The 27,998-nt window shown below is 42.5% G+C and overlaps 1 protein-coding gene across 2 annotated transcripts; it reads left to right on the top strand.

Annotated features, from left to right (window-relative positions):
* Positions 1-2: 2 nt before the first annotated feature.
* aifm2 (AIF family member 2) lies at positions 3-26,371 on the top strand. 2 transcript variants are annotated; one of them, XM_084075612.1, is made up of 9 exons: positions 3-83; positions 3,330-3,580; positions 7,908-8,023; positions 15,649-15,768; positions 16,636-16,728; positions 17,569-17,677; positions 18,582-18,734; positions 19,434-19,637; positions 26,148-26,371. In XM_084075612.1, the coding sequence occupies exons 2-9, from the start codon at positions 3,388-3,390 to the stop codon at positions 26,297-26,299; spliced, it is 1,140 nt and encodes a 379-aa protein (XP_083931738.1). In that variant the 5' UTR covers positions 3-83; positions 3,330-3,387; the 3' UTR covers positions 26,300-26,371. The 2 variants fall into 2 exon arrangements, with proteins under 2 accessions (XP_083931738.1, XP_083931739.1); XM_084075613.1 differs by lacking the exon at positions 7,908-8,023.
* Positions 26,372-27,998: the final 1,627 nt, after the last annotated feature.

Genomic DNA, 27,998 nt, shown 5'->3' with positions numbered 1-27,998 from the left:
TACACAAATTTAGAGCAACAGTAACGTGGTTTAAAGTAACGGATTGATCGATTATTCTGGATGCATCTGGAATCTATTCAGTAGTGAGTTATTCTCTTATTTATTATGTGTCACGTGTGTCATATAGGAGCTTGAATAGAATATTGCTAAGAAATGGTTTCCAATATGTTATGATTTCATTTCGCACCTTTCAGCAGTAAGATACTGACGTAAAATCAGCATAGCTGTAGAATACAACTCTCGTAGACGTTTTCAATCTACGATAGTTGTAGGGTTCACGCCCCATGGACACAGGAACTTCCTGCACTATACCCCGTAGATACTCCAAACATGTACAAATTGAAAATAAAGGTGCTTAACCCCACGCCCCAAATGTTAACTCTCGCTACGGGGTAGTGGTTTAATGTAATAATCCATATATTTCAATAAAGAAGTGTTTTAATGCCGTCTGTGGCCGATTCTGTCGGAAGTTCCCAATGGGCGGTAGTGACGGGTAGTGACGGGGCGCATCTGGTGAAACCCGGAATTACACTAAATGTAAACGGGAAGTAAACGAGGGTGAAAAATGGCGTTCGGCGACAGACGGCATTAAAACACTTCTTTATTGAAAGATATGGATTATTACATTAAACTACTACTGCGTAGAAGTAGTTAACATTTGGGGTTTTGGGGTAAGCACCTTATTTTCAATTTGTACACGTTTGGAGTATCTGAGGGGCATAGTGCAGAGAGTCCATGTCTCCATGGGGCGTGAACCCTACAACTCTCGTAGATTGAAAACGTCAGAATCATAAATACGTCTACGAGGGTTGTATACTACAGCTAATATAGTCCCATTTAGAACCTCTCCCTCCGCTATGTAGCTCCGAGATGAGGTCCTATATTTCCCGGTGCCGTTTGAGCAGGACATTGTCGCACATTTTCCACTTTACATGTTTCTTACCCCTTTCTGCACATCGTATCCAGCGCACCATAAAATCTATCCAAGAGTTGAAAAAAGTATTTAATTCGCCTCGGTCCTCAGCCGGTTCCATAATATTTTGCATTAGAAGATGCAATTCAACATTTGACCAGTAGGGGAATCTAATGTTATCTCTACGGGCGCAACTCTTGCGCAATGTTTTAAAAACATGTAACCGGATGAAGACCGAGGCAAATTAAATACTTTCTTCTACTCGTTGGATAGCTTTTATGGTGCGCTAGAACTTAAAACATCTGAGAGAATGGCGGAAAAGCTTTACTTTTTGGATACGATGTGCAGAAATGGGTAAGAAACATGTCATGTGGAAAATGTGCGACAATGTCCTGCTCAAACGGCAGAGGGAAACGAGGAACCTCATCTCGGAGCTACACAGCGGAGGGAGAGGTTCCGTCGGAGCAACAGTTTATATAGCCCTGAAACATGACAGTCATGGAACCACTTGTTCCTGGTTTGAGAATGTTTTACATTTACAACCGCCACATCTACATAAACGTTCAGATTTCAAATATTAAGTGCTGACCTTAAAGCCACGGGTGTAACGAGTTAAAACGGCCACGGTCTTAAGTATCCGTTTCTTTCGTATTGTTCAATTAAAAGCATTTTAATCTGATCGGTGGCCATTTTCTTCGAATTGTCTCCATATGCTTTCAACTACTCGCCCCTATTGGTTGGTTGGGGGGCACTCTGACACATTATAAACACAATTGAAAATGGCCGCCGATCGGATTAAAATGCTTTGTGTTGAACAATACAGAAGATATGGGTACTCAGACCCGGGCGTTTTAACTTGTTACATCCGTGGCTTTGAAGTCAGCACTTTATATTTGAAATCTGAACGTTTTTGTAGATGTACTGGTTGTAAATGGAGAACATTCAAAAAACAGGAACAAGTGAGTTCCATGACTCTTGTGACAGACGAGCGTCATGTAAACCATGGCTACAGTTTATATTGACATTCTATGAATATAGTGACTCTTATTTCATATATTTACATGCAGTGGTGGAAAGTAACTAAGTACATTTACTTAAGTACTGTACTTAAGTAAAATGTTGAGGTATTTGTACTTTACTTGAGTATTTCCGTTCCAATTTCCAATACTTTTACTTCTACTCCACCACATCTCAGAGGCTAATATTATACTTTTACTCCACTACAATTATTTGAAAACTTTAGTTACTAGTTACTTTTCAGATATAAATTATTACATTATAAAACATACATTAACCACTTTAGCCGATCAATAGCAGATCTACAAGCTCATGGCGCGGCACTCGGTGCCGCACTATGAGCTTGTAGATCTGCTATTTTTTGATAGCCAAAGTATAAAATAATGGTTAAAGTGGTTAAAATCTAAAATGATCAGGGTAAGCCTGCACGGTCTTGGTCAACATAACAAGGTCAAGTGCTATGGGGTTATCAGGGTGAAATTAATTGACCCTTGTCTCCTTGCTATCCTACTTCTTGTCAAATATCTGGGAATTTGAGCTCCTTCTGATTGCAACCCAGAGCCAAGATAAATGCCTCAAAATGTACCATGTAGGCTAATAACCCTTTAAGGCCGGGAAGGGAACGCATGTGTGTCATTTTAAGACTTGTTTGGCTATTCAAAAATAGCAGATATACAAGCTCATAGCGCGGCACCGAGTGCCGAGCTATGAGCTTGTAGATCTGCTATTTTTAGAAAAAATCTGATGATTTGTGCAAATCATTTTTAACTCAAATCTTTGCTTCTGGGGGTCCCTGGAACAAAATATTTTTAAGATGGGAGGGGGTCCGCGGACAAATACATATTATTTTGGGGGTCCTTGACATGAAAAAAGTTTGAAAACCATTGATAATATAGCAACATAAGTTAAAAAAAAACTGTTAGGATTTAGAAGACATTTGTAAAATCCCCAGAAGCAAAGATTTGAGTTAAAAACTTTCGCTTTAAAAAAGTATGTATATATTCAAACTAAAGATTTGCACACAGTTTCACGATTAAAACAAAAATAGCAGATCTACAAGCTCATAGCGCGGCACTCGGCGCGGCACTCAGATTTCTTTGACTATTCAAAAATAGCATAGAACTGCTATTTTTGAAAAAATCGTGAAAAATTTAGCAAATCTTTGAATATTTACTGTATATATATATATATATATATTTAAAGCAAACACAAATATTTGGTGATGTCCGCGGCAAATACATTTTGGGTGGTCCTTGAATAGCAGATCTACAAGCTCGTAGCCGCGCTATGAGCTTGTAGATCTGCTATTTTTGAACAGCCAAAGAAATCTAAAAATGACACCGGTCTAAATGGGTTAAGTGTAAGTAACTCCCTTTTGTTGTCGTTGTTGTTGGAGCAGGTATCTCTGGGACAGAGCTGTGTGAGGGAGACGGAGACAACAGAGAAGACAGACTGGGATGGGTGCTCAGCAGGGCTCCGCGGCGGACAGGGGGACGACGGAGGGGGTCCATGTGGTGGTGGTGGGCGGGGGCTTTGGAGGAATCGCCGCCGCCCAGCAGCTCAAATCCCGCCGGGTACCGTTCACCCTCGTGGACCAGCGGGACGCCTTCCACCACAACGTGGCGGCGCTGCGCGCCTCCGTACAGCCCGGTGCGTATTATTACCGCTAATAGGCTCTATGCACAGCAGCCATATTATCACTTCCTTCACAGTTGTTACCAATGATACTAATGAAGGCTCTGTTCCATTTAGTGTAGCACAGTGGTTTCCACGACCCCCATAACTCTGAGAGTATACAAATGGAACCAAGTGGACCAGTAAGGGTCCATTTGGTTCCATTTGTACACTTTCAGAGTGATGCCGTGTTCACACCAAAGGACGCCTTTATGAAAAAAAGCTTTTATTTTCAATGTTATCTCTATGCAAATTGGCGTTTTAAAAATGTTCATGCGCGTTTAAACGCCTAAATGTAAAGGCGTGCTTTGTTTCTCCCCAGACCCGAGCTTTGACGCTTTTGTTTTTGAAGCCTAGAAAATGTTGGCGTCTTGAAGCGCGATTCTAGCCAATCAGAGCACAGTAGGACCTGAGTAGGCGTGGACTAGCTCATTGAGCCAAAAATAATGTCAGCTCGCAGCTCGCAGCAGCGGTTTCCGAAATAAAAATCTATTTTTTAAAATAAAGGTTGTATATGTAATATTAATGGTGATGTGGCAAGAACATTGCATAGATATGGTCGGAAATAAAAGGATATGTGACCAACAAGTCGTGAAAGCAGTTAAAACTGGTTATGTTCCGTGAGGCAGGCCCCTCGCTCTACGAGCTCAGCCCGGGGAAAGGAGAGCCTGCTGGGGGGCAGACAGGCCACACGGTCCGCTGTGGACCACAGCCCGGTTTTCACCGGGCGGAGCGGGGTAGATGAAAACCGGAGGCGGAATTGGACTACACACATCCACACAAAACGAATATTAAAGTTACTACATACTATCATGAATTAATAATAACCTTTATCACAGAGACACCGACAAAACACAACAGATCACTAGACCTGCTCTGCTCTGCACTCGGCGAGCGAGTGGAAATCTCCCGGGGAGACACTGTGTGTGTGTGTGTGTGTGTGTGTGTGTGTGTGTGTGTGTGTGTGTGTGTGTGTGTGTGTCAGTTGTGGGAAAAGTACTTTTTTGTTTTACTTAAGTAAAAGTATCAATACTGCAATATAGAAGCACTCCAAGTAAAAGTAAAAGTACAAAAGTATTGGCATCACAATGTACTTAAAGTACCAAAAGTAAAAGTACTCATTATGCGGTCGTCTCGTCCCGTCCGATCCGCTGATGATAAAAGTATTGAAAATTGGAAATACTCCAGTAAAGTAAAAAAAAGTACTTAAGTACAGTACTTGAGTATATTTACTTAGTTACTTTAGCTCTGTCACTGTCCCCCTAACCATTGAATGCCGATCGTGAACTAAACACACACCCACAAAAACAAAATATTAATTGATTAAAGTTTTTAATCTAGCAGATGTACTAGACCTACATCTATAGAGTATAGACAGACAACAGAAGTTTAAACACAGCTCCAGTCAGGTGGTCGCGATGCGGTCGTGGGGAGATAGTTAGTAGCTGTGCATGTTAAAGTATTGAAGATTGTTAAACTCACTCTAGGTCTAGGACAGTCGTTCTCAAACTTTTCCATGCTAAGGACCCCCAAAATTATATGTATTTGGCCGCGGACCCCCTTATATTATTATTTACTACATACTATCATGAATTAATAATAACCTTTATCACAGAGACACCGACAAATCACAACAGATCACACTCTGCTCTCGGCCAGCAAGAGGAGCTGTCCTCGCTGCCTGCAGTGTGTGTGTGTGTGTGTGTGTGTGTGTGTGTGTGTGTGTGTGTGTGTGTGTGTGTGTGTGTGTGTGTGTGTGTGTGTGTGTGTGTGTGTGTGTGTGTGTGTGTGTGTGTGTGTGTGTGTGTGTGTGTGTGTGTGTCTCTGATCCGCTGATCATCCATGTTGTCGCTATGACATGACATGAGTCTGAAAACCCAGAGGGAATCATTTCAGTTGAAAGATAGATGGATAGATCATCTATCCATTTATCTTTCAACTTTTGCAATGAGATGAAGTGATTGATAGATCACATAGATTAGAATATAGGCCTATGCATAAGATAGATAGATAGATCGTTTATTATAATAATATAATAATTATATATATATATATATATATATATATATATATATATAGGCCTATTATTATAATTATTGATGTTGTTGTGAACATGCAACAGACAGACAACAAACTAAACAATATAATTGAGAACAGAAGTTTAAACACAGCTCCAGTCGCCCGCCCGGTGGTCGCAATGCGGTCGTGAGGAGATGCCGGTCCGAAGATTGTTAAACTCACTCTAGGTCTAGGACAGTGGTTCTCAAACTTTTCCAGGACCCCCAAAATTATATGTATTTGGCCGCGGACCCCCATCTAAAATATTTTGTTTCAGGGACCCCCCCAGAAGCAAACATTTGAGTTCCAAATGTTCTCTTTAACAATATATATATTCAAAAGTTTGCACACATTTTCACGATTTTTCAAAAATAGCAGATCTACAAGCTCATAGCGCGGCACTCGGTGCGCGCGCACACACACACACACACACACACACACACACACACACACACACACACACACACACACACACACACGTGTCTCTCTCTTTTTCCTAAATAGTCAGTGTATATGTCGCTCAACTAATAGCGAAGCATCAAAGGGATGCCCGTAGACAGATCTGTCTGTCTACGGGCTTCGGCCTTGGAGGTAGCGGGACTCACACAGTCAGTCTGCCGGAGACAGCAGCAGCTGAGCGGCGAGACGAGAGACAAAAAAGCAGGAAATACTGCAACGTGATTTTTTCTTTAACTTGTTAATTTGTCTATATAAAATATAGATTCCCTGTCGAATCTCCTAATTACACCAACATTATTCTTGTGAAGTAGGTAGTTTGTGCTTTTTTATTAAGATTTAAGTTCGCTTTGGTCATTTCTAGCATGGGGAAACACCGAGCGGTGCTCCCCGTCACAGAGTGCCCTATGACGGGCTCATGGAGAGCAGCGTGGGGGGGTAGCGACCAGACGGCCCGTTCAGTTATTTAGCAGCTTGTTTATAAACATTCTGTAGATTTGTTTTCCATAAATAGGTTATGTAGTAACTAAATATAGACTTATTTCTCATCTGCAGCTGCTATTTTTCATTTTTGACTTCATAATGCGTTCTGCTTCGCACAGCCCGTTTTCGTCTCGCCTCGAAAAAGCTCACTTGAGGAGACTTGAGTGACAGCTCCTTGGACACGCCCAGTTTGATCAAAAAACGCCAAGTCAAATGGAGTATAGGCGTTTTTTTATAAAGGCGTTATTTTGGTGTGAACGCAGCATGACACACCCGTAAGGCCGTAAGGGGACATTTTGGAAGCCCATGAAGGTCCCTGGACCCCAACTTTAGACCCGCCGGTGTAACAGAGTGTTTCCAGTGGGCCAACATGCACAATATCAGCACCCTGACTCGGTTTGACCAGAATGGAACAGAGCCTTCATTAGTATCATTGGCAACACCTGTGAATCGCATTTCGGGGTGAACTATCCCTTTAACTGTGTACATCTACCTTACAATTTGAATCCACTGTCGAATGTTTGCGTGTGTGTAAGTTCCATCACTGTTGCCAGATTGCACGCGAGCAACAAGCAACCAGCTTGATGCAAAAACACCGCCCTGCGCACTGCGCATGCGTCGCCGCACTTTCCCCAACCAATTACACGCCACTTCACGCTTACAACTCCTGGACATGGCAACCCCGGCAACCCCGCCCCCCATCCAAATACTGTCTGTCTGACTCTTTGGGAGGGTTGAACGCAGCGCGCCGTCTCGCTGGGCTGAGCGTGCTGCTTCATCAATCTGTGCCGCACATTCTGGTCCTGCAAGAGCCTGTGTGAATACATAGATAGATGAACGGGTGAAATGTGTCCGTCTCTCAGTTTGCTTTCGTTTTCGGTTTGCGTCTGGAAACACTGTTGCTCTCGCTTTTGGTTTGCGTGTCCAAAACATCTACAGCCCACTTCACGAGAGCCTCGCGCCAGCGACTAGACGGCAGGGTCGCGTAGCGACCCGCACCTCTAGTAGTTTACAAGTGTACAAATGGATCTGTATATTTTACTTTGTAGGTAGAGTAAAGGGTTAGAGGTCATTACGAGGCTTTTAGAGTTATAGAGTACCGTACACTATAACTCTAAAAGCCCCGTAATGACCTCTAACCCTTTAAAAGCAGTAGCTGCTACTGTGCGCCTTTGGACTGCATGTTTGTCATGCTCTCATGGTGTCACGAGTTCACTGTCATCGTTGTAAAAAATAACCATCGTTGTTTGTATGAGTCCAACCTGTGACACATGCTTCCTCCCCACACACACACACACACACACAGGGTTCGCCCAGAAGACCTTCATTCCGTACGCAGAGACGTTCGGGGACAGTTTCGTTCAGGGCAGAGTGGAGCGAGTGGACACCGAGAGACAGACCGTTGTACTGGGAGGAGGACAGGTAAAAACAGGGGGGGGCCAAGGAGATGGTCACACACATGATGTTTACAGCAGTGGTACTCACAGTGGGGTCTGGGCACCCCCAGAAGCCCTGAAGAGCTATAGTACCGGGTCTGTAACTCTGAGAGTATACAAATGGAACCAAAAGGACCCTTACCGGTTCCATTTGTACACTCTCAGAGTTAAATTTAGCACCACTGAGGATGGTACAGAGTAGATTGGGGTCCCAGAGATGAGAATGGTACCAAATGGGGCAGGGGTCTTCAACGTTTTCAGGCTAAGGACCCCTTAGCCAAGAAAGAGATGAAGCAGGGACCCCCTCACTACATATTGTATAAAATTGTGTTGCAGATTTTAAAAGTTCATAGACTTCGTAGAGTTTCATAGACTTTGACAGCACTATCATCAGTGTATGTTGGATTAATGTGCATTTTCAGACAACCAACTTAAACCATCAATACTGCTCTTTTTTCCCCCTCTACATCAAACCTCTTTGCCAAAAATAGCCGATCTACAAGCTGCGAGGCGTTGTGAGCTTTTTTGGCTAATGTTCCACAGCCACTCAGAATAGGGATGCTGGGGTTCAAGTGGTTCATGTAAAAAAACATGGTCCTATCACCAGAGCACGTGAGCGGAGCGGAGCGAGTGGAAATGCCGCTCGGCGCTCCAGGGGGCCGGTTTCACGCTCGCTATTCGCTCACGTCAACTCCCCCCGCGCTCCGCTCCCCGTCGCTCCTCGCTCACGTTGATTTGCGCAAATCTCGCTCCACGCTCCGCTCAAACCGGGTCGCTCAACAGTAAAAAAAAAGAAAGGAAAAAGAAAGTAGAAATTCTAATGAAATCTCGGTGCGCTGTGCACTGCGGATGTCTGTGTGTCTCTGAGTCCGTGCGACCGGGCATGCTCAAACATTCGGTGCGTGGCCCCCGCGAGGGCGGCCTGGAGCGGGAGGCGGTCCTCGCTCTGAGTAGCGCTCCAACCTTTTTATAACCAGCTCCGCGCTCACGTCAAAATCGCGTCGCTCCGCTCGCGCTCCGCTCCGCTCACATGCTCTGCCTATCACACAGAAGATTTGGCGGCCCCACTGTAGTAACTCTGAGGACCCCCTGTTGAAGACCCCTGAAATAGGGGTTGGTTGCCTAATTTACAATTGCGAGGTAAACACATACACACATCAAATGCAGAGAGACAGTGTAGTGCCTAAGTAAACTAGGATCACAGGTAAACCATTAGTCTAAACCTTATAATATCAAAACATTATTATCTGTACATTGGAGGCAGTATCTGTCTAAATGACATCTAAAATTATGTTTTAACCTTTGCATAAGACCGCATGGTCGTCAAGGCCACCGGCTTCGAATGCTATCAATGCACTGAATGGGAGATTATCACGTTTTATCAGACCATTGAATGGGCGAGTAGGCGACATACTGACCTACCCCGCGATTTATCATACCATTCATTGGCCGTAATCAGGAGCTATATTGACCTAATCGGAGGCAGAGCAGTCCCCACAACATGATTTACCATTCTGTGTCTATAGGTACATAACTCCAACGGCGCTGAGTAGGCTCAAGCGAACGTCGCAACGTTCGGGATGGCAACTCGCTCGCTTTAGCTCGCTCGGTCGGTGGTCTCACGTGGCTTCAGTTCGCTTGAGACTGCGTGCCTCCGTCATGGTCCGAAACCGAAACTGAACTTTTAAGTCATCTCCGTCGGTAAGTCAGTATGTCTTGATAACACCCAATGAATTGGCTCTATTCACAGCAGCCATATTATGAAGACATTCACAGGTGTTACCAATGATACTAATGAAGGCTCTGTTCCATTCTGGTCAAACAGAGTCAGGGTGCTGATATTGTGCATGTTGGCTCACTGGAAACACTCTGTTACACCAGTGGGTCTACAGTTGGGGTCCAGGGACCCTCATGGGCTTCCAAATGGCCCCTTACAGGTGTGTAACTCTGAGAGTGTACAAATGGAACCAAATGGACCCGTAAGGGTCCATTTGGTTCCATTTGTACACTCTCAGAGTTATGGGGGTCGTGGAAACCACTGCGCTACACTAAATGGAACAGAGCCTTCATTAGTATCATTGGTAACACCTGTGAAGGAAGTGATAATATGGCTGCTGTGCATAGAGCCTATTGTGTGATAAATCGCTGGTAGGTCAGTATGTCGCCTACTTCGCCCATTCAATGGTCTGATAAAACGTGATAATGTCCCATTCAATGCATTGATAGCATCCAAATGGGCTGAGTCTTCAGATTATGGCGGAAAATTGGGAGTGATGCATATCAAACTGGGGGGGGGTCACTGAAATGAAAAAGGTTGAGAACTACTTACAGTAAAGTGGAACAGATGCAACCTCTTCTCTCTGAAAGAGGAACGGACCACAGTGATGTGCACATCGTTTCCTTCATGATGACATGGAAACGGTACAAATCAGAGTTTCCTCTGTAGCTGTGAGGTAGTTCTAGTTTTCATTCTTCAAAAAACAAAAACTGCATAGACTGAAATCTCACTGAGGGATACGATTTGATTAATATAGGTTTCATGTACAGTAGCTATGTATAAAATACTGAGTTCAAAGCATTACAACCAAATATCATATCAATGCAGTAGTGTAAATTAACTAAGTTTATTTACTCAAGTACTGTACTTACTGTAGGTAAAGATTTGAGGTACCTTTACTTTACTAAAGTATTTCACATTTTCAATACTTTTAGTTCTACTCCACTACATCTCAGGAGCAAATATTATACTTTTACTCCACTACAATTATTTGAAAACTTTAGTTACTTTGTAGATTTTGATTATTATTACAAAAACATACATTGCCCAATACCCACTTCAGCCCAATATACATTTCAGCCATTTGAAAATAGCAGATCTACAAGCTCGCAATGCGTCGTGAGTGTATATATCTTTGGTGATGTGTTTATTTTATCCACACCTTTTGGTATCAGTTGGTTGCTATATCAGCAGGGCATGTGATTCATGTTCTCCACACAGATGTAAAACAATACATCACCTGACAAATAGACACCGAAACGCACACACTGTTGAACACTGGGTGGCTTTCCCCTTTTGCACACCAATAGGCTCTATGCACAGCAGCCATATTGGGAATGAATTGGGCCCCTTCCTTACTTCCTTCACCGGTCTTACCAATGATACTAATTAAGGCTCTGTTCCATTTAGTATGGCAGATAGTGGTTGTCTTATTTTCAAGGACCCCCATAACTCTGAGAGTGTACAAATGGAACCAATTTGGTTCCATTTGTACACTCTCAGAGTTACACACCCACCATAAGTGGCCATTTAGGAACCAGAATGGAGTGTTTCTAGTGAGCCAACATGCACAATATCAGCACCATGACCAGAATGGAACAGAGCCTTCATTAGTATCATTGGTAACACCTGTGAAGGAAGTAAGAAGAGGCCCAATTTCTTTCCAATATGGCTGCTTTGTTTAGAGCCTATAGACGGATTTCCGCGCGACGTCATCACAGAGCAGAATGCGCAATCTGCGCATGCTCGGGGGAAACGAATTGTTGCGCCGTTCACTCTGTTGTTGTGTTCGGGAGTTAGATAGCCATAATTCTGCTATTATAGGCATAATAGGCATAATGCTGCTATTATATACAAACAGATCCAACTTCCGACAAATCATTTTTATTGAGTAAACAAGGTATTACAAACTGCATAATTTAATCTACTTTCATTAAACCCGGTGAAGATCATTTCTTTTTTGAATGGACATTTGACCAGAGCTGCTGCGGGTAATGGCGCCCTCTATAGGCTTCCCCCTCCTCTGCGCGGTCATATCCTCTCATGTTTACTAACAGGAAACCTGTCTATAGACCCCTTAACAGACAACGTCACACTGATAAGAACCAGTATGTGCGCGCAGGCCGGCACCAAACGAAACCCATTCTGTCATGTCTTACTTCGACGCGCCTCACTAGAATGAACTAACACCAGGTCCCAGGACCACATTTTCAGTCCCACTGGTGTAGCAGAGTGTTTCTAGTGAGCCAACATGCACAATATCAGCACCCTGACTCTGTTTGACCAGAATGGAACATTAGTATCATTGGCAACACCTGTGATGGAAGTAAGGAAGTGGCCCAATAGGCTCTATTCACAACAGCCATATTATGAAGAAATGCACAGGTATTTCTAATGATACTAATGAAGGCTCTGTTCCATTCTGGTCAAACAGAGTCAGGGTGCTGATGTTGTGAATGTTGGCTCACTGCTGGAAACACTCTGCTACACCAGTGGGTCTACAGTTGGGCTCCAGGGACCCTCATGGGCTTCCAAATGGCCCCTTACAGTTACGGGTCCATTTGGTTCCATTTGTACACTCTCAGAGTTATGGGAGTCGTGGAAACCACTATGCTACACTAAATGGAACAGAGCCTTCATTAGTATCATTGGTAACACCTGTGAAGGAAGTGATAATATAGCTGCTGTGCATAGACGGGTTTCATGTTTGTAAACATTGAGAGGATATGACCGCGCAGAGGAGGGGGAAGCCTATAGGTCCGGTAGAGGGCGCCATTACCCGCAGCAGCTCTGGTCAAATGTCCATTCATAAAAGCAATGATCTTCACCGGGTTTAATGAAAGTAGATTAAATTATGCAGTTTGTAATACCTTGTTTACTCAATAAAAATGATTTGTCGAAAGTTGGATCTGTTTGTATATAATAGCAGCATTATGCCTATTATGCCTATAATAGCAGAATTATGGCTATCTAACTCCCGAACATAACAACAGAGTGAACGGCGCTCGTTTTCGTTTCCCCCGAGCATGCGCAGATTGCGCATTCTGCTCTGTGATGACGTCGCGCGGAAATCCGTCTATAGAGCCTATTTTCTTTCCAATATGCGCCCTGGTGGTCAATGAGAGAATCACACGCAAACACACAGAAGTAACACAGTAAACAGAAATCATATTTCTGGCTCCAACATAATCACGGTTGTAATGGAGAAATCTCTCTTGGAGAGTCAGTTTAAAGCAAAGTTTGTTTTGCTGTTGTAGTTCAGCTATTTTCACAATGTTTATCTGTGGAACCGAATCATACTAAATGTAATGCCTCAACTCCTACAATTCAATTCCAAGTGCTTGTCAGAGTGGGGGGTCCCCAGTTCAAATATGATTATTTTGAGGGCACAGCCTGAGAAGTTTTAGTATGTTAACCACTTAAACCCTATATACTTAGTTGACCGGGGTCCCCGAGGGCTCTATAGGTCTGTTGCTTTTTCCCCCTCAACACCAAATCTCTTTAACCAAAACAGTGCTCTATAAGCTCACAACAGGTCCCAACGCAACGCATTGTGGGCTTGTAGATTGGATATTTTTGGCCAAATCACGTTCATCCCATAACAGGTACGCTAGGGTTCATGTGGTAAATGCACATCTGCAGTGGTTAGAGGTGGGGTCCCTACCCTGGTTGTCAGGTTGGTTGACAATGTCAATTTATTTTAGGGGGTCCCCAGATGATTAACTTTGGTTAACAAAATGTTTTTTGTTAAAAGGTTAAAGCACTATATTCTGTACTCGTTGCTATAGAGTGGTTGTTCAGTAACAGGGGTCTCCTTGTCTCTCCAGCTCTTTATTAAACAGAAAATAAATGTTCAGGTACGTGACAAAATTTCAGCCAATCAGGAGAGAGTCCCCATTTATCAGCTTCATTTTTATAGTGTTCTATTTCCAATTTGGTCTGCTCATTTCTTTGTGTCATCACTTCCCATTTCACTTGTTTAATCTGTATCCTGACTGAGTTCTCTATCCTGATTGGATAAAATTGGTATCCCGACCTGAAAATGAATTCTCTGTTTAATAAAGAGGTGGAGAGACAAGGAGACTCCTGTTACTGAACAAACACTCTATAGCAATGAGTACTATCAGAATATAGAGCTATTTAACATGTATTTTAACCAAAGAAAATCACTTACCCTACCTTTAATGGGCAACATTGTTTTCTCACTTAACAGTAAACAAACCAACATACAGTATAAGTGTATACAGGGTATCTGCACATTTATAAAGTTACAATTTAAGGACTTTTAAAACCTTTTAAGAACGTTTTTAACACCTCTGAAATGAATTTTTCATTGTGTCAAAAGTATTCAATAAACTATACCATAAGAAATGGTCAAACATTGACCAAATTGTCAAATATTCTAAGAATATAAGAAACGGGCGAAAACATAGCCACTCTACAAGCTGTGAGCTTGTCCCTGGCTAAATGAGTAAACATAGCGTCACAATCATTTTAACTACTTAGCTTTGGCTATTCAAAAATAGCAGATCTACAAGCGCATAGCGCGGCACCGAGTGCCGCGCTATGCGCTTGTAGATCTGCTATTTCTGAAAAATCGTGAAAATGTGTGCATATCTTTGAACATATGTATTTTTTAAAGCGAACATTTTTTACTCAAATCTTTGCTTCCGGGGGTCCCTGGCACAAAACATTTTCAGATGGGGGTCCGCGGTCAAATGTATATCAATTTAGGGGTCCTTGGCATGAAAAAGGTTGAAAACCAACTGGCCTATTATAGCGCATACTCCCTTTTCCCCCCTTCTTCTGTGTTTGGGGAGGGTGATGCCACAGGGCTCCTCTGCATCGTTTGGTGTCATAGAGCAGTGGTTCTCAAACCTTTTCAATGTCAAGGACCCCCAAATTGACACTTATTAGCCCGCGGACCCCCATTTGAAAAGATAAGCCAGGGACCCCCATAAGAGAAGATGTTTACGGCTCTAGCAGTGATTCTCAACCATTTTAATTTCAAGGACCCCCAGTTTGACCTGCATTAGGCTACGGACCCCCATTTAATGGCATTTCTATCTCTGGGACCCCAATTCATATTGTAAAATTAATGTTAATTTAACTGGGTCTGTAACTCTGAGTTACAGACCCATAAGGGTCCATTTGGTTCCTATCCATCATTTAGCTTGGGACCCCCTGGAACCCCCTCAAGTACCCCTGGGGGTCCCCGGACCCCACTTTGAGAACCAATGTCATAGAGTTATGTCTCCCATGCGCAGTATACACTTTATATTGTGGTTCAGAGATTATAGAATTTACCTGTCTCTGTCAGGAGAGGGAGACAACTGAACACACATACAGTGGTGGGAAAAGTACTCCATTTTTAAAAGTAAAAGTATCAATACTGCAATGTAGAAGCACTCTGTTGCAAGTAAAACTCTGGTAATCAAAATGTACTTGAGTAAAATTACAAAAGTATTGGCAACAAAATATATTTGAAGTACCAAAATAGCAGATCTACAAGCTCACAACGCGTCAAGATAAGTTTAAATAGAGCTGAAGTTGTTAAAGTATGTTTGGTAATAATAATAATAATAATAATAATCAAAATCCACAAAGTAACTAAGTAATTGTAATGGAGTAAAAGTACAAAATGTGTCTCTGAGATGTAGTGTAGTAGAAGTAAAAGTATAGAACATTTGAAATACTCCTAGTAAGTAATAGTACCTTAAAACTGCACTTAAGTACAGTATACTTAGTTACTTTCCAGCACTGCACACATAAAACTTAGCCTATGGATTGCATTGAATGCTGTGTTATGTTGTTTTGTGTGTTTTTTCCACCAGGAGATCCAGTTCTCCCATCTGGTCCTGTGTACTGGGACTGACGGGCCGTTCCCTGGGAAATACAACACTCTGGCCTCCTACCAGACCGCCATCCTCAAGTACCAGGAGTTTGTCAAGGAGGTGCGGACCAGCGTTGCCAGATTTTGGGAGAGAAATAAGCATACCAGGTCTAGGAAAACAACCCCAAAAGAAGCTAAAAGAAGACTATTATAGGCCGCATGAGCACTTTTAACCTGTATACTGTGCATTTGAAAATAGCCGATCTGCAAGCCCACAACGTGTCGCATCGCGACACGTTGTAGGCAAAAAAATCGAGAAATAAAATGTGGAACAAATCTGTTCCGGGGGTCCCTGGCACAAAACATTTTCAGATAGGGGGGTTAGGCACAAAAGCCTACTATTCTTTATTCTTTATTAGGATCCCCATTAGCTTCCACAAAGTGGTCGCTAGTCTTCCTGGGGTCCTCAAATATTAATATTAATGTGGGGGTCCATGGCATGAAAGTATTTGAGTACCACTGGTTTAAACAATAATAAAAAAATGGGAAGCAAGCCCAAATAAGCAACTACACTTTAGAAACAAGCCCAAATAAGCAACTACACTTTAGAAACAAGCCCAAATAAGCAACTACACTTTAGAAACAAGCCCAAATAAGCAACTACACTTTAGAAACAAGCCCAAATAAGAAACTACACTTTAGAAACAAGCCCAAATAAGCAACTACTACTGTACACTTTAGAAACAAACCCCAATGAACAACTTGAACAACTACACTTTAGAAACAAGGCCAAAAGAATACGCAAGCCGCAAACTACCAATATTTACAAGCTACTTTACAGAAAAAGAAGCCCAAACTCTCTTACGTATAATATAAGCAGACATGGCAACACTGGTACGGATGCTGAGGAGAACAGAATAGTGTTGTGTTGTGAATGTGATTAGTCGTGTTGCGTTGTGATGTGTCGTGTTGTGTTGTATCGGTCCAGATCCAGGCAGCAGACGCAGTGTTGGTGGTAGGAGGAGGGTCGACCGGTGTGGAGATGGCTGCTGAGATCAAGACAGAATACCCACACAAGAAGGTGAGACCAGAACAGAAAACACACACAAGAAGGTGAGACCAGAACAGAACAGGGAAAGAAAGAAGGAATCAACACGGTATCTACATATTTACACATAGCCTATCCACCCAAACATTATGTGCATGAGGTTTAGAGATAAGGCGCGTGAGCATAGCAGCCGGTATATACTGTGATAGAGATATTAGTTGCCGCGCTACGAGCTTGTATATCTGCTATTTTTGAATTGCCCAAAGTGTAAAATAATGCTTTTTAGCTCAAATCTAAAAATGACACAGTTCCAGGTCTTAATGGGTTAAGACCGGTAACGCATCTGTGTCATTTTAAGATTTCTATGGCTATTTTTGGAAAAAAAAAAATGTGTGCAAATCTTTGAATACATTTGAACTCAAATCTTTGCTTCTAGGGGGGTCCCTGGAACAAATTATTTTCAGATGGGGGTCCGCAGCCAAATACATATCATTTTGGGAGGTCCTTGACATGAAAAAAGTTTAAGAACCACTGATATATAGCAACATAAGTAAAAAAAAAAAAAGAAAAGACATTTGTAGAATCCCCAGAAGCAAAGACTTGAGTTACAAATGTAAGCTTTGAAAAAATATATACAGTATATTGAAAGATTTTCACGATTTTTTCAAAAATAGCCAAAGAGATCTAGAATGACAGAGATGCGTTCCCGATTAAATGAATGTAAGTGATATATACCACTGCAGTACAGTGTGTGTGTGTGTGTGTGTGTGTGTGTGTGTGTGTGTGTGTGTGTGTGTGTGTGTGTGTGTGTGTGTGTGTGTGTGTGTGTGTGTGTGTGTGTGTGTGTGTGTGTGTGTGTGTGTGTGCTGTCAGGTGGTTCTGATCCATTCCCGTGTGGGACTGGCCGACCCGGGGCTGCTGCCCAGCGTCAGACGACAGGCCAAAGACGTTCTGCTGGAGAAAGGAGTAGAACTCATTCTGGGTAAATAAATACAATAACATACGTAGCTGTAGAACAGGGGTCGGCAACCTTTTTGACACAAGGTGCCATGTTTGTATTTTTCTTGATAGTCAGTGTGCCAAATCAACATTAAAAGGATATTTAACTTTTTGTTTTTAAATGGGTAATTTTATCGTCTACTCAGGCTTTTGTGAGCCCCCCAGACAGTTTTTAAGTTGCTTGATTCAGTATTTAGATATTTGATATTCATTTTCAAACTCCATTTTTAACATGTTAGATTCATCAAAAACACCTGTCCTTGGTTCTGGTGACTCACCCTGCCCTCCTAATACGTGAGGGGGGGCCGTGTTTTTTCAATTACTTTTTTCATTTATTTAATTTAATGTTTTCATTGTTTTCATCTTTTTTTTTTTAATACATGAAAAAAAGTAATTGAAAAAACACGGGTCTCCTCGCGTATTAGAAGGACAATATCAGTCACCAGAACCAAGGACGGGTGTTTCTGATTAATCTAACATAAAAATGTTAGTTTGAAGTTACTATGGGTTTGTATAGGAAGGGGGCGTGTCTGATAAAATTAATATCAAATATCTAAATACTGAATAGTATTACGGGTCCATTTGGTTCCATTTGTACACTCTCAGAGTTATGGGCGACATTGGGCGTCCTTGAAAATAAGACAACCATTATGCCACACTAAATGGAACAGAGCCTTAATTAGTATCATTGGTAACACCTGTGAAGGAAGTAAGGAAGGGGCCCAATTCATTCCCAATATGGCTGCTGTGCATAGAGCCTATTAAGCAACTTAAAAACTGTCCGGGAACCATTTTCACATTATTATTTATTAAATGTATTTATACCACTTAAATATACTACTTTGCTTAGTTTGACCTGGGTTAGTAATGTTATTGTCTCGTGTCAGGTCAGAAGGTGTCTAACCTGGATGACCTGGAGCTAAACGTGACCCGGAAGGACACGGTGGTGACCACCGACACGGGGTCAAAGTTCACGGTGGACCTGGTGATCTGCTGCACGGGTCAGAGGATCAACTCGTCAGCCTATGCCTCCAGCCTGCGTAAGAAACACTCACTCTATATATATACAGTATCAATACTGCAACACAAAGTACTCTGTAACTAGTAACTAAAGTTTTCAAATAATTGTAGTGGAGTAAAAGTACAATATTTGCCTTTGAGATGTAGTGGAAGTAAAAGTATTGAAAGTTGGAAATACTCCAATTAAGTCAAAGTACCTCAAAATTGTACTTAAGTACGGTACTTGAGTAAATGTACTTAGTTACTTTACACCACTGAACAAGTCATATTTCTTACACTAAACCAAAGAAAACACGAATACGATGAATAGGCTCTATGCACAACAGCCATATTATCACTTCCTTCACAGGTGTTACCAGTGATACTAATGAAGGAAGGCTCAGTTCCATTTAGTGTAGCACAGTGGTTCTCAGATTTTTGAATTTCAGATTTCCACGACCCCCATAACTCTGAGAGTGTACAAATGGAACCAAATGGACCCGTAACCATTTGTACACTCTCAGAGTTACACACCCGTAAAGGGCCATTTGGGAGTGTTTCCAGTGAGCCAACATGCACAATATCAGCACCCTGACTCCGTCTGACCAGAATGGAACAGAGCCTTCATTAGTATCATTGGTAACACCTGTGAATGTCTTCACAATATGGCTGCTGTGCATAGAGCCTATTGTTTCTAAAAGGTGGTTGTTTTGACGGTGTTGTTGTTGTTGTTGTTGCAGCGCCCGCCTGCCTGGCCAAGGGTGGAGCGGTGCAGGTGAACGAGCACCTCCAGGTGGAGGGCTTCGCCAACGTGTACGCCGTGGGCGACTGCGCCCACCTCGACGAGCCCAAGATGGCGTACCACGCCGGGCTCCACGCCGCCGTGGCCGTCGCCAACATCGCCAACAGTCTGGCTGGCAAAGCCCTGACGTCATACCGTACAGGTACTGTATACTGTAGACCATGGGGTTTTCAACAGGGGGGGGTCCAGGGGCAGTGCTTCTCAAACGTTTTCATGCCAGGGACCCCCCAAATTGAAATATATATTGGCCGCGGACCCCCATTCTGAAAATACGTTGTGCCAGGGACCCCCAGAAGCAAAGATTTGTGTTAAAATGTTATGTTAAAAAAGTTGTTAAAATTATTGTGATGCTATATTGACACACATTTTACATTAACCCCTGAGCCCTTTTCTGAGGGGAACATTAGCCAAAAATAGCAGATATGCAAGCTCACAAGATCGGCTATTTTTGGCAAAGAAGGTTTGGTGTGGGGGGGAAAAGAGCAAGTTTTAAAAAATATTGATGGTTTAAGTCATAGATATAGAAACCTAGATACCTTATTGGCCGCTGCAGTTCATTGGAGCGACCTGGTTAAGAGCTGCCTCTTAAAGGGTTAAGAGCCGGATTACGAAAAGACCCGCCACCAACTCAAATCTTTGCTTCTGGGGGGTCCCTGGAACAAAATATTTTGAGATGGGGGTCGGCGGCCAAATACATATAATTTTGGGGGTCCTTGACATGAAAAAGATTGAGCACCACTGATATAGAAACATAGGTTTTTCAGAATACTGTTGGGATTTAGGAGACATGTAGAATCGGCTTCAGGTCTCAATGGGTTAACATGAATCCCAACAGAACAACGCTACACAAGTCTATGAATCTATCTATGAAATCTATGAAAAAGTTAAATCTGCAACACAATGTTATACAATATGTAGTGTGTGGGGGGGTCCCTGCTTCATCTCTCTCTCAGCTAAGGGGTCCATGGCCTTGGAAAAAACGTTGAAGGCCCCTGCTGTAGACTGTTCCGATACCGAGACCAGTATCGGAAAAGCTGCCGATTCTGCCTAAAATGCTGGTGTCGGTATCGGTAACATGGAACCAAATGGACCCTTATGGGTCTGTAACAGGAACCAAATGGACCCTTATGGGTCTGTAACTCTGAGAGTCTACAGGGTCCATTTGGTTCCATTTGTACACTCTCAGAGTTAAATTAACATTGATTTTACAATATAAATTGGGGTCCCAGCGGTATAAATGCCATTAAATGGGGGTCTGTAGCCTAATGCATGTCAAACTGGGGGTCCTTGAAATTAAAATGGTTGAGAATCACTGCTAGAGCTGTAAAAAAATCTTCTCTTATGGGGGTCCCTGGCTTATCTTTTCAAATGGGGGTCCGCGGGGTAATAAGTGTAAATTTGGGGGTCCTTGACATGAAAAAGTTTGAGAACCACTGCTGTAATATATTTGAATTGATGTACAGTTTTAAATTCTTCTATTATTTTACTAACTTGGAGCTGCAACTATTATACAATTAGATCAGTGGTTCTCAAGCTTTTTAATTTCAAGGACCCCATAACCATTTTGTTCCATTTATGCACTCTCAGAGTTACAGACCTGTAAGGGTCCATTTGGTTCCATGTGTACACTCTCAGAGTTACAGACTTGTAAGGGTCCATTTGGAACCCCCTCAAGGGGGACCCCACTTTGAGAACCAAAATCTGTATAAGTTTGACTTTACATACAGTATTGCATACATGTTATTGTAATGGTTCTCAGAGTGAGGTCCATGGACCCTCTGGGTTACGTATGTACCCTTACAGGGTCTTATAACTCTGAGAGAGTGCAAATGGAACCAAATGGACCCTTACGGGGTCTGTAACTACGATACGATAATACTTTATTGTCAGCTCACACTGAAATGTGTCTTGCGACTCAGCAGCCCTGTATGCAACACATACTGTATACATATAAACAAAAGAGGATTTCCAAAGAAGTACTGCTTGCCAAAAAGGTGTGAAATGCAGACTTGCAAAGAAAATAATTCCAAGGCACTCCGTCTCGCGTGAAAAAAAAAGTATGAATTTATTAGAGCAAGGCAAATAAGTATGACCAACGCGTTTCGACCTAGAAGGTCTTCATCAGGGTCTATCTCTATACTGCATACAGCAGTGGTTCTCAAACTTTTTCGTGTCAAGGACCCCCAAATTGACACTTATTAGCCCACGGACCCCCATTTGGATATGACAGATATGACCCACATATGAGAAGATTTGTATGGCTCTAGCAGTGATTTTCAACCATTTTAATTCCAAGGACCCCCAGTTTGACCTGTATTTTAGGCTATGGACCCCCATTTAATGGCATTCCTATCTCTGGGACCCCAATTTATATTGTAAAATCAATGATAATTTAACTCCATTTGGTTCCATTTGTACACTCTCAGAGTTACAGACCCATAAGGGTCCATTTGGTTCCTGTCCATCATTTAGCTGGGGACCCCCTGGAACCCCCTCAAGTACCCCTGGGGGTGCCCGGACCCCACTTTGAGAACCAATGGTATACAGTACACATATTTGACATGACACAAAAAAAACAAAAACAACATAAAGACAAGAGCAATGTCCACCGCTCAGCCTACTCCTGGCCAAACTCCTGATTAAGCCTCAAAGTCTGTCTGATGGACAAAGGACCTCTTCAGTCTGACCCAAGCCCCCAGAACCAAGAGGTTGCATTGAAGCACACAATAGGCTCTATGCACAGCAGCCATATTATCACTTCCTTCACAGATGTTACCAATGATACTAATGAAGGCTCTGTTCCATCTAGGCCACATCCACACGGAGACGTTTTTGGGTGAATCCGCATACGTTTTTAATCGTTTTGACGTTTCGTCCACACGGAGCCGGCGTTTTAGGTCCGCAATACACTTCTTTTTGAAAACGGGTCCCAGAGTGGATTAATCTGAAAACGCCACTCTTGCGTCTCCGTGTGTACACCTAAAGACGCATCTTTCCTGAAACCGATGACGCCATGGCGGCCCCCGTCGGTGCCTTATTGATCAAACTACAGCGTCACACAAAAATATCAAAAGTATATATAGCACGTTGCACAAAAGTAGCAGATCTACAAGCTTGTAGATCTGCAGAAGCTACAATGGGGCTTTTACAGCACTGCTCCTACACTACCACTGTCAGCAACAAGTGGACATGGAGTAAATGTACTTACTTTACTCCACAGCACCACCCACAGGCCGGGCATATAAACTACAGCGTTTTCGTTTTGTGGCGTCTTCAGTGGTTTCGTGTGGACACACACATTTCTTGAGACGATTCTGTGTGTACAGTAAACTTTTTGAAAACGTTTCTGTGACATTTTTTGAAACGTCTCCGTGTGGATGTGGCCTTAGTCTAGCACAGTGGTTTTCCACGACCCCCATAACTCTGAGAGTTACACACCCGTAAGGGGCCATTTGGAAGCCCATGAGGGTCCCTGGACCCCAACTTTAGACCCACTGGTGTAACAGAGTGTTTCCAGTGAGCCAACATGCACAATATCAGCACCCTGACTCTGTTTGACCAGAATGGAACAGAGCCTTCATTAGTATCATTGGTAACACCTGTGAATGTCTTCATAATATGGCTGCTGTGAATAGAGCCTATTGGACATGCTGGCCATTCATTGGTACTGCAGCGTAAAACGGCCTGGGGCCACTGTCACGAACGAGCGAAAACGGTTTCGACCAATGGGCTCGACTCGCGAGCTTGCACACAGGGTTGCGCATGGAGGTGACCTCCGTGACGCATGACGTGTCACAGAAGCCCCAAATAGGCCCCGCCCGTTACATTTCACAACCTGGAAGAAGGGGTGATTTCGGCCCATGTGCTGGGCGAGCAACTCAATGCAAGTGGATGGGAGGGGATTTCCGGTGCCCTCTCTATTATTTTTAACTCTATGGTCTATGGTCAAACATTAAGCCGCGTGCAAGAGGCCAGCATTACAGGCCAGAATGAACAGAAAAGCCTGACACTAAAATCTAAAAAAAAACGGTTCCTGTAGGAGACACAAAAAGTCTCCTTTGTGTCTCCTACCGGAACCGTTGCCTACCGGTCCGCCGGTCATCAAATTATTGACTTAGGAATGCGACAAAAACAAAAACGTATCCATGAATTCAAGTCTCCATGGGGTGACTAATCGATAGGAAAAAAAATGTTTTGGGGTGAGCTATCCCTTTAAGACCTGAGGCCGATTCTGCAAATGCCTTCTAAATCAGTAGTTCTCACACGTTTTCGTGTCAAGGACCCCCAAATTTATATATGTATGGCCGCGGACCCCCATCTGAAAACGTTTTGTGCCAGCAACCCATTGAAGAGAAGATTATTTAGTGTTAAAATAAATTCAAAATTCAAAAAATAAATGTAACTGCTATTTTCCAAAAATAGTGCTGTGAGCTTGTATATGTCTGCTATTTTCGAGAACCACTGTTCTAGACCACTGTTCTAAATCCTAAAAAACGTATGTTGCTATTATATAGCTCAAATCTAAAATGACACGGATGCTTTCCTGGTTTTAATGTATGATGTAAGGGGTGACAGACAGAGTGTGTGTGTGTGTGTGTGTGTGTGTGTGTGTGTGTGTGTGTGTGTGTGTGTGTGTGTGTGTGTGTGTGTGTGTGTGTGTGTGTGTGTGTGTGTGTGTGTGTGTGTGTGTGTGTGTGTGTGTGTGTGTGTGTGTGTGTGTGTGTGCGCGCGTGCGTGTGCAGTGGTGGAAAAAGTACTCAAATTCTTTACTTAAGTAAAAGTATCAATACTGCAATATAAAAATACTCTGTTACAAGTAAAAGTCCAGAATTAAAAATTTACTTGAGTAAAAGTACAAAAGTATTGGCATCAAAATGTACTTAAAGTCCCAAAAGTAAAAGTACTAAATATTTGAAAATAGCAGATCTACTAGCTCACAACGCGCCACGCTGCGACGTGTTGTGAGCTTGTAGATCTGCTATTTTCAAATAGCCTATGTATAAAATAGCGCTAAAGTGGTTAATGTATGTTTCATTATATCATAATTTATATCTGAAAAGTAACTAGTAACTAAAGTATATATAATTGTAGTGGAGTAAAGGTACAATATTTGCCTCTGAGATGTAGTGGAGTAGAAGGAAAAGTAATGGAAATTGGAAATACTCAAGTAAAGTACAAATACCTCACAATTTTACTTAAGTACTGTACTTAAGTAAATGTACTCAGTTACTTTCCACCACTGGTGGGTGGGTGTGTGTGTGTGTGTGTGTGTGTGTGTGTGTGTGTGTGTGTGTGTGTGTGTGTGTGTGTGTGTGTGTGTGTGTGTGTGTGTGTGTGCGCGTGCGTGCGTTCTCACATGTTGCACAGTTGCGACAGACAAAGAATTCAGTCATAATAAGTCATCATAAGGCACCCTGCCATAGCGCCTGTAGACATAAACTGGTTGGACCGAGGTGTGTGTGTCCCCTCCACAAGCACTGGAAAATAGTCAACATTCCATAATGCATCCGCACAAACCAGAAACTCTCCACGTTCACACGTACATGACATTCTTGAAGGTTTCTATAGCTCTGCAATGGAAAAAGACACATTTTACACATATGTTACATGCATACGTATATGATACACACACACATGCCGTGCAGTGTGCACATATACACATATGGATAGTATTTAATGCTTCTGCACGTATCAGAAACTCCACGTTCACATGAGTTTAACCACTTTATCCATGTACATGTTGGGCTATTCAAAAATAGCAGATCTTCAAGCTCACAGCGTGTCACTCACACACGCGCTGCAAGCTTGTACGTCTGCTATTTTTGAGAAAATCTTTGGAAGATTTTGAATAATTGTGATTATTGTTTTTTGTACATAAATCTTCTCCTTCTGGGGTCCCTGGCACAAAACGTTTTCAGATGGGTGGTCCGTGGCCAAATATATACATAAATATCCAGTGGTGTAAAGTAACGAAGTACATGTACTCAAGTACTGTACTTAAGTTGAATTTTGAGGTATTTGTACTTTACTTGAGTATCTCCAATTTCCAATACTTTTACTTCTACTCCACTACTATCTCAGAGGCAAATATTGTACTTTTACTCCGCTACAATTATTTGAAAACTTGAGTTACTAGTTACTTTGTAGATTTTGATTATTATTACAAAACAAACATTACATTACTTAAATAGCCGATCTACAAACTTCTGCATAATGAGTATGTTTACTTTTGGTACTTGAAGGACATTTTGATGCCAATACTTTTGTACTTTTACTCAAGTCCTTTTTTAACCCATTAAGACCTGATCTGTGACACTTTAGATTTCTTTGGCTATTCAAAAATAGCAGATCTACAAGCTCATAGCGCGGCACCGAGTGCCGCGCTATGAGCTTGTAGATCTGCTATTAAAAAAAAAATCTTGACATTTTTTTTTTTTTGATTTTTTTCCAAAAACTGTTAGGATTTTGATTTTTTTAAAGAATCGCCTCAGGTCTTAATGGGTTAATTGCAGACTTTTACTTGTAACAGAGTATTTCTACATGGCACTATTGATACTTTCACTTAAGTAAAAAAAACAGTTTCCACCACTGTATATATATCGGTTTGGGGGTCCTTGACATGAAAAGGTTTGTGTGTGTCATCCTATATCAGGTAACGTGACCATGCTGTTGGCCATGGGACATGACGACGGGGTGGGGCAGTACGCCGGCTTCAGGCTGCCCCGCTGTGTGGTGACTCTGGGGAAGAGCAAAGACCTGCTGCTCTGGAAGAGCTGGAGGGACATGGGACAGAAGTCACCCTGAAATCAACCCTGCAGGCCACCCAACCCAAGACAACTCGAAAGTATAGAGACAGATGCTATAGGTTCATTTGCTTTACCCACGCATCCTATAGTTTCAATGTATAGATTATAATTGTTTTTATATTATGTTGCTTAACCCATTAACTCATTCAGTGCCAATGAAAAAAAAAAATCACATCCAGTGTGAAGTGGGCGGTGTGGTCATCACTTTTTTTTTGAAGCTCACTTAAAAAAAATGTGTTTTTTTAAGTGCATAGTCCTATTTATAGGTTGTTAATTTCATCATGTGTCTCGCTAGCCAATCACAGTGCTGGATAGAGTCAGCCAATCACAGTGCAGCTAGTGGTCATCACAGTGATGGAAGCTCACTTAAAGAAAAGTATAGATTTGCTTTGAATGTGTAGGGGTTAGGGTACAATGGGTGGCCAATCACAGTGCAGGGTTAGGGGGGTACAATGGGTGGCCAATCACAGTGCAGCAAATGTCAATGTCCCAACCTCACATATAGGGGCGGCTACACCGCTCAAAAATATTTGCATACTGTGCCAGCAATTTTTCAATTTTCTTACCTTTTTCAAGTAGTCACAGAATATTTATCTCCAGTATAATCGATCCCCTGATGGGTGCTAATCACGGAGGGTTGCACTATGTGGTTTCACGATGTCAACGAGGTCATCGCGACCTAGTTGACATTAATTGTCTGCCTTTTGAAAATAACATGTCTGGGCCAAAAATACATAGTAGGAAAAAAAGTGCTCAGGAGCCGAGATACTAGCCTGGTAAACCCTCCCTCCGGAAATCTCATTTCCATTTGATTTCAGGAAGGAGTCTGGTCTGAAACGCCTTTCTGCAATAATCGCTGTGGGCTGGAGTTGGGCGGGAGTAATACCGTTGACTGACAACCCCTTCAACCAATGATCGTTTTTCCCCTTCAGCCAATGAGCAGTTCATTTTGATGAGCTCCAGACTATGTGACGCAACGGGACTTTTGGGACGGCCATGCCGAAAATAGGTTGCCTTATTGGGATACATGCGTGTCACTCCCCGCCCCTGCCGGTTCTCTAAATTTATATTTTTAAATAGGCTCTGTCATGATTAATTGACCACATATATGAAGTTAAACAACTAAATTCTATCCAAACAATATGTTAATAGTAAATTCCGTGCCTCAAAAAAGAAGTTTGAGACCGTTTTAAGAACGAAACTAAGAAGTGACGGCACTCGGACAACAACAATGGCTGCCGTTCGTCTTTTGTCGGCGGCTCTCAGGCTGCACTCGGGTTCATTCGGGCTCACTCGAACTCGCCACCTGATTGGCCAACTGTCGCTGTCAATCACAGAACAATGAGCGACGACGCTGATAGGCTCGTCGGCTCGGCGAGCAGAGCGATTATTGGAGAAAGGCGTTTCAGACCAGACTCCTTCCTGAAATCAAATGGAAATGAGATTTCCGGAGGGAGGGTTTACCAGGCTACCGAGATACAGCCTTTTTCAGTAATAAGTTAAACAAGAAGTGAATGGAGCAGCAAATCTTCAAATCATGATATCTTGGGTTCTGAACATTTTTTCCCCCAAAAAATAATAAAAAAATATATATGTATATATTTTACACGTCCATGGCACTCTGGGCTTATGAGAATTTGGACGTCTTAGACGTCCATGGCACTGAATGAGTTAAGACCGGGAACGCATCTAGTGTC

The sequence above is a fragment of the Gymnoscopelus microlampas genome, assembly GCF_963454915.1.
Source record: "Gymnoscopelus microlampas genome assembly, chromosome: 13".
Taxonomy (NCBI): domain Eukaryota; kingdom Metazoa; phylum Chordata; class Actinopteri; order Myctophiformes; family Myctophidae; genus Gymnoscopelus; species Gymnoscopelus microlampas.
This window is presented reverse-complemented; position numbering and strand designations above follow the sequence as displayed.

Coding starts and splice junctions, on each gene's coding strand:
- aifm2 (XM_084075612.1), top strand. CDS start 3,388: ATGGGTGCTCAGCAGGGCTCCGCGGCGGACAGGGGGACGACGGAGGGG. Junction 15,769..16,635: donor ACCAGGAGTTTGTCAAGGAG/GTGCGGACCAGC, acceptor GTATCGGTCCAG/ATCCAGGCAGCAGACGCAGT. Junction 18,735..19,433: donor AGCCTATGCCTCCAGCCTGC/GTAAGAAACACT, acceptor TTGTTGTTGCAG/CGCCCGCCTGCCTGGCCAAG.